This window comes from Octopus bimaculoides, chromosome 7 (assembly GCF_001194135.2).
Source record: "Octopus bimaculoides isolate UCB-OBI-ISO-001 chromosome 7, ASM119413v2, whole genome shotgun sequence".
Lineage (NCBI taxonomy): Eukaryota > Metazoa > Mollusca > Cephalopoda > Octopoda > Octopodidae > Octopus > Octopus bimaculoides.
Genome location: NC_068987.1, coordinates 87,933,872 through 87,941,285, shown reverse-complemented (window position 1 = coordinate 87,941,285; position 7,414 = coordinate 87,933,872). Strand labels below are relative to the sequence as shown.

The 7,414-nt window shown below is 38.2% G+C and overlaps 1 protein-coding gene across 1 annotated transcript in view; it reads left to right on the top strand.

Moving 5' to 3' along the window:
* LOC106884146 (doublecortin domain-containing protein 1) overlaps window positions 1–7,414 on the top strand; it is a 143,444-nt gene that overhangs the window by 92,930 nt on the left and 43,100 nt on the right. The window contains exons 11-14 of the mRNA XM_014935382.2: window positions 501–593; window positions 1,534–1,623; window positions 2,681–2,749; window positions 6,885–6,986. Coding sequence (XP_014790868.2) covers window positions 501–593; window positions 1,534–1,623; window positions 2,681–2,749; window positions 6,885–6,986 — 354 coding nt within the window. The remainder of the gene's footprint in view (window positions 1–500; window positions 594–1,533; window positions 1,624–2,680; window positions 2,750–6,884; window positions 6,987–7,414) is intronic.

Here is a 7,414-nt window from a genome sequence, read left to right as displayed (position 1 = left end):
ATATATATAGTGACTTCTTCAGTTTTCATCTACCAAAACCATTCACAAAACTTTGATTGGAAAGGAAACTTATTACCACATAGAAATACCTGCATCTAGCTATTGAGGAGTAATACCTGAATTTGGCCATTGAAAAGTCAGCTTGTACAACCATGAACATCTGACAATGTTGCTTTCAAAGGCAAATTGTGCTGATCTCATGGTTGTGTGTCTGGTACCGAGGCAATCTAGTTTACTGTGTTGCACTGGCTCTTGGAGGACACCTCTCTAATTCTTGATCAGTGTCTCTCTATATCTATCTTAGAATTACAATCGCTGGCTTTAAAAAGAAATCTGACCAATAGAAAAAAAAAAAAAAAGAAATTTATTTAAGAATAAATTTATCTGATTTAATATCAAATCATTTTCGTTGAAGTTATATGAACAGATCTAAATTTATTCACCATTATCCATTATCCAAAAGATTATCCAAGAGATTGATCATTTTCAATTGTTTTCAGTTGGTTGCTGACAAATCTCTTGATAAAAAGCATCAGTTCTCTGCTAAACTTTCATCAAGAGGATCTGTTGAACAGCCGGAAGAAATATCTAAGGTTGGTAATTTCCAATTCAATTAATAGTTAATTGCAGTCTTCATCAAGTAATTCAATTTGTCTATTTTCTCTTCAGCACAAAACAAAAAGGGAAACAACATTATTATATGATATATTGTTGCTGTTGCTGTTGTTGTTGTTGTTTTTGGTGGTGGTGGTGGTGCTGCTGCTGCTGTTTACCGTTTCAATCTTAAATTATTTCAAAGAAAATAATTTTTAGAAAACTTTAAAAATTATACTCTTTCTTCAATTTCTTATGATGAAATTTAAAAAAGAAAAGCAAAAGAATAACATTTTTTTTATTAATTTGTGTTTGTTTTATTGGATGTATTTTTGTGCACAAATATATATATATATCATCATCATCATCGTCTTCAATTAATGTCCGTTTTCCATGCTGGCATGCGTTGGACGGTTTGACTGAAGACTGGAGAGCCAGTGGCTGCACCAGGCTCCAATCTGATCTGGCAAAGTTTCTACAGCTGGATGCCCTTCCAAATGCCAACCACTTTACTGCATATAAAAGGGTACTTTCTTCATGGCACCAGCACCAGTGAGGTTGCCATGCAGCTTGCAAGACTATGAACCCAAAGTGTATGCATGTGGGAGGAACTTTACGCTAGGGGAATAAGAAGAGAGGAGTAAAGTAAAGGAGTTACATGACTAAATCAAATGTGTGTATGTGGGGGGCGGGGGTGAGAGAGAGGTATGGGAAATAATTTTTAATATAAGCACAAATTTTCTTCCCAACCTCATGGTTCTGGGTTCAGTCCTACTGCATGGCACCTTGGGCAAGTGTCTTCTACTATAACTCTGGGTTGACCAATGTCTTGTGAGTGGATTTGGTAAATGGAAACCCAAAGAAGTCCATCGTATATATGTATATACACACACACACACACGCATGTAAATTATGCCATTATTTTTGTGTATATTTCAGTTTGATTCCGATATTTCTGACTTGGAAGATGCTATAGCAACCATCAAGTCAAAACTTGAATATCTCAAGGAACTGAAGCAAGAGAGAATGGTAAGTAATTCTGTGAAGAACATAGCCTTAATTCCAAAGATAAATCGAGATCTATTGAACTTCTCACACATTTCAACTGTTCGTAGATTAATTACAAGATTTTCCACTCTGCTTTTTGTTATGCTTCAATATTCCATTATATCTCAATATTGATTTCAAACTGATTTCAAATCTTAACACAAGGCCAGCAATTTCAGGGAAGGGGTCAAATCAATTAAATTGATTCCAGTGTTCATCTGGTACTTATTTTATCAATCCCGAAAGGACAGAAAGTAAATTTGACCTCAGTGGAATTTGAACTCAGACTGTGAAGCCGGACGAAATGCCACTACGCATTTGCTAATCAATGTGTTAATGATTCTGCCAGCTCACCACCTGACAGTACAGTAACCCATCGACTATTGCAGGTGTTATGTTTCAAAACCTCCCACAGAAATAATTGAAATCTAAAAAAATATAAATACCTATCGGCCGCAGAAACCCACGATGTATTGAGTGTGCGATTGGTGAACCACGATGTACTGAGTACATGATAGGTGAACCATGATATGGCAAGGGATTACTGTATCTTGATATCAATATTATTAAGTTTCAGGGGTCAGAGAACTGGCAGAGATGTTAGCAGACTGGGGTTGCATTTCCCTTTCATCCTTTCAGAGCTGATGAAATAAATACCAGTTGAGTACTGGGTTAATGTAATCAACAAGTCCCCTCCCTGTGGATTTCAGGCCTTGTGCCTGTAGTAGAAAGGATTATTATTATTATTATTATTATTTTTTGTAGGGAATGATATCTAACCTGCAAGTTGTCCTTCATCGAGCAGCTCTGTAAATAAAAGGTCCCCAAGACATGGTCTTCCTAAGAATTGTCTACCCCCTAGTACATTATCAAATGTTTCCGCTTTAAAAATAGTTGGCTGTCATTTGCTAGATATTGATTTAGCTGTTATATTTAGCTCTTGAAGTAACAATGTATGGGAATGTTTCATCTTTGGTTCAACTTTCCGATGTATTTTGAGTAATTCTTGTTCTGTTATATTATTTTTATTTTTACTTAGAACTCTGAGAATATGGTACAAGTTGAAAACAGCCCTCATTTGACTGGAAGGAAGGGTCTTCGCTTAAAAGTAAGTTCCTTTCTCTTTATCTTACCGACTTCTCTATGTTGATATTCTTTCAGTCTTCCACTGTTTTCTGCAGTGATGTTGGCATGGAGTTGACCTTATCAATCATGGAGTTGATCCCATCAATCACAGAGATGATCCTATCAATCATACTACATATTTCAGTGATCTCTACTTGACTGAATGCTAAGTTCCTAACACCGACAACTTCACAGAGTGTTCTGGGTATTTTTTTACATGGCTTCAGTATGGGTGCTTTTTTTTATGTGGCACCAGAATGGGTGCTTTTTACGTGGCCCCTGCACCCACAGGGTCTCCAAGTAGCTTGCAAGACAAACACCTCTCAGCTGAGAGAGGAAGCAGAACCAAAGGAAGTGGTTGTGTGCCAAACGAGAGATTAGAGTATGATTGAGGGACAGAGACAGCTGTTCTACAATAGAGGAGATACTTGGGGTATCCCAGTTGGACAAGGAAGGAGAGGAAGGTGAGAGAGAGTTAGAGAGAAAAACAGAGAGACAGACAGAGTGAGAGAGAGAGAACTAATGGTGTTGGAGAAGTAGTGGAGTCTACCCACAGTTAGAGGAGGGTAAGTAGTGCAGAGGAGAATAGAGGGGAATGTTCCATAAGAGTGTGAGGGGAGATGTTTAGAGATAGGAATTAATGGTAAGAGGAATAGGAGTGAGTGGGAGGTGGGTATGGTTGATATGGAAAGGCATGGAGAGTGTGTGGATGGGCATGTGAGGGAGAGTGGAGGGGCCTGCAGTGGGTGGTGGGAAGATGGGTTGTGGGAGAGTTTTGCCAAAGGACAGAATTATGTGTCTGTATGTGTGAGAGGAAGGGGGGAAAATATGGCCGTAAAAGACATGCCTGTGTGTAAAGATGGCCATGGTTTTACTGAGCTTGATGCGTCTTTGCAAGCACAGCAGATTGTTGTCTTTTGAGGTCTCTGGGTGAGACTTGGAGCCAACTTGTACAAATGCTAAGCAAAAGTCAGATATATAATAATAATAAATAATAATAATAATAATTGCACTACTGGGCACTGCACACATCCTACGCAAAACACTTTCAATACAGTAACCATAAGAGCATCACAGCAAACCACAGCACATACCCAAGGCACACAGAGCTGCACTCGGTAGTGAAGTGAAAGCACGCTATAAAAATAAAACTACTGAATAATAATAATAAACAATAATAATAATAATAATTGCTGTGTGGTTAGGAAGCTTGGTCCCAGTCACAGGGTTTTGGGTTCAGTCACACCTTGGGCAAGTTTCTTCTGTTACAGCCTTGTGCCAACCAAAGCCTTGTGATTCAATTTGGTGGGTGGAAATTATCATTGTGTGTGTACATGTGTGTATAAGTGCTTGATGGTCTCTTTACATAGACACAGTGTCTCCTATTTGGTAGAAAGCAACAGTCAAATTTATTGATCCCAGTACTCTACTGTACTTTATTTGATTGTCCTTCAAAGAAGGGTTTGAACTCAGAACATAAAGATCCAAAACAAATACTGTCAGGTATTCTTTGTGATGTTCAAACATTACTACCAAAACCAAAACCAAGAGAATCAATCAAGCTGTGATCAAAACATTTATTTGTTAGAATATTTTTTGAACAGCTGAAAAGTTTGCGCTAAATATTTGAGTCCATGATGTTTGCTGTTGAGAAATCAGTCAACAATATGTTGTCATTTGTTCAACTTCATTATTTTACAATGCTGCACAGTTGGATATTAATTTGGTAGATTATTTTTATTATTATTATTATTATTATTATTATTATTATTATTATTATTATTATTATTATTATCATTTTTATTTTGCTTGTTTGTATATTTGCAACATGAATGGAACATTTTGTATTCTCATACTACTAATATCTCTCATTTCAATTATCATCATCACCATCGTTTAACATCCATTTTCTATCCTGGCATGGTTTGGGCAGTTTGACTGGAGCTGGTAAGCCAGAGAGCTGCACCAGGCCCCTGTCATCTGTTCTGGCAAGGTTTTTATAGCTGGATACCCTTCCTGATGCCAACCACTCTACAGAGTGTACTTGGTGTCTTTTACTCGGCACTGGCACCGGTGCTTCTCATGTGACACCATCACATGTGTGTTCTTCATGGCACTGGCACTAGCAGGGTTGCAAAGTAACTTGCAAGACAAAGACTTCTTAGTTGAGTGGAACTGAGGGAAGTGGCTGTGTGCCAATGAAAGTGAAGAGGATTAGCCTGAAAGAGTCCTGTGTCGGTGCCACATGAAAAACACTTGTGCCGGTGCTACGTGGAAGTGCTTCTCAGGTGTCACGTAAAAGCACCCAGCATACATTCTTTAAAGTGGTTAGCATTAGGAAGGACATCCAGTTATAGATGCTAAGCCAAATCAGACTGGAACCTGATGCAACCGTCTGGCTTGCCAGCTCTGTTCAACCCATCCCAGCATGGACGACAGACGTTAAATGATGATGATAACAGTCTCAGAATCCAAAATACTTCATTCCTGTTAGAAATATACAAACAAGCAAAAAATAACATGTCTTAGGGTTAATTTGTTTGACTAAAACTCTTCAAAGTAGTGCCCCAGCATGGCCACAATCAAATGACTGAAACAAGTAAAAGATAAAAGATGGAAAAAAAAACAAAAACAAATGTAAAACAGCACAAAATAAAGATGAAATACAAAGGATTTATGTCTTCATGAATCACAGAATCTGATAAAGCTGAAAGTGTGCTGTAGAATGGTTCCAGAATTGACTGGAATCTTCCATATCCGAAGTGCTAGCAAACGTAATTCTTTATCCAGGTGGTGATTATGCATAAGCAGAGTTCTGCGAGACCAACAACAGCATCAAACATATTCAACATTGAACATTCTTTCATGCAATTCTTTATAAGTGAAGAAGAAAAACCTATACTCTTGGCAAAAGCTTTTCCTGGTTGCTGTTCGTTCCATTCTTGTCTTTGAATTGGAAGATTTTTACACTGTTCGGCTTCAGACTGTATAACATTTAACAGATAAGGAACGGTTTTTCTCTCTTTTCAGGTTGTACAATAGTCTGCCAGATGCATTGATTCCATTCCGTCACTTAGGCATCTATTCCAAATAGTTTGAGGTTAAGTGAGAGAGAGAGAGGGAGGGAGAGAGAGAGAGGGGGAGAGGGAGAAAGACAGAGGGAGAGAGACAGAGGTAAAGATAATGGGAGAGGGAGGGAGAGACACAGACAGACAGAGATAGAGATAACAAGAGAGAGAGAGAGAGAAAGTGAGAGAGAAAGAGAAAAAGATAAAGATAACGAGAGAGACAGCCAGCCAGACAGAGATAAAGATAACGGGAGAGGGAGAGAGAGACAGACAGAGATAGAGATAACGAGAGAAAGAGAGACACACACACCCACACACAATACGAAAATGCACAGTTCTTCTTTAGAATCTATTTTCTACTAATGCTTTGCGTTATGTTGTTGTTGTTGTGCCACATAAAAAACATCCATGCTGGCTCCACTTTAAAAGCACCCAGGACATTCTGTAAAGGGGTTGGTTCATTCCATGTCTTCCTGGGTCTCCCTCTTCCACAGGCACCATCCACTTTCAGTGATCAGCACTTCTTTATGCAGCTGTCCTCATTCATACACACCACATATCCAAACCAACGTAGACTTTTCTACTTTTGATTCCTTTGCTACTTTTGATTCCTCTTATTCCCGACTTTTCTCTCAATACATTTGCACTTTGTTGTACATGCACACTGATGTTGCACATCCAACGGATCCAGTCCAAATATTCTACTTCTTTTTTGGTCAAACTCGCCAGATCTGGCCTCTCACACCTACCCAACAATATCATTCGAAAAATAAAATTAACATGAATTTAAACATATTATTATCAAAGATTTATTTTGACAATAAAAATTAGATAAAACAAATATAATACATATTAACTTTAATTATAAATACAATAAAAACATTATATTTATGAAAGAAGTATATTACCAAAATTATACACCGAACTCTCAGAACTCTCAGATTATGAATGGTAATTCCAAACAACATGAATAAATAAGCATCATATTTGTCAGAGCACTACGAATGATAAAAGGGTTAAATGTAACGCATCTTCTTTTTTTCCTTCAAGACCTACGAGAATGGATCTGTGACCCCATGTAAAATATTTTACTTCAATTTGGGAGAAGCCTTCAAAGGTACCAATGGGGACCAGAAAAAACTTTTGCAAAGGGTAAGTATTTTGACTTTTTGTTTATAACGTGACTGCGAAGACCCGACAAATTAAGTGAGTTTACAGCGTATCCTACACCAGTTTTGCATAACCAGCCCCAGCCCATTCAAAAGTACCTTGGATCATAGGGTAACCTGCTGTGCTTGAGGAAACCTTGAGTCAAGTACATCAACATCAAAATGAAAATCAAATGGAAATTGTAGTTGTGATCCCTGTGCTGGTGGCACGTAAAAAACACCATCTGAACGTGGCTGATGCCAGCGCCGCCTTGACTGGCTTCCGTGCCGGTGGCATGTAAAAAGCACCAGCTGATCATGAGAATTGAAACTGTGAACCTACAACCATGAGTCCGCTGCCCTAACCACTGGGTCATTGCACCTCTACATCTATATGTGTGTGTGTGTATCTGTTTATATATATATATATAT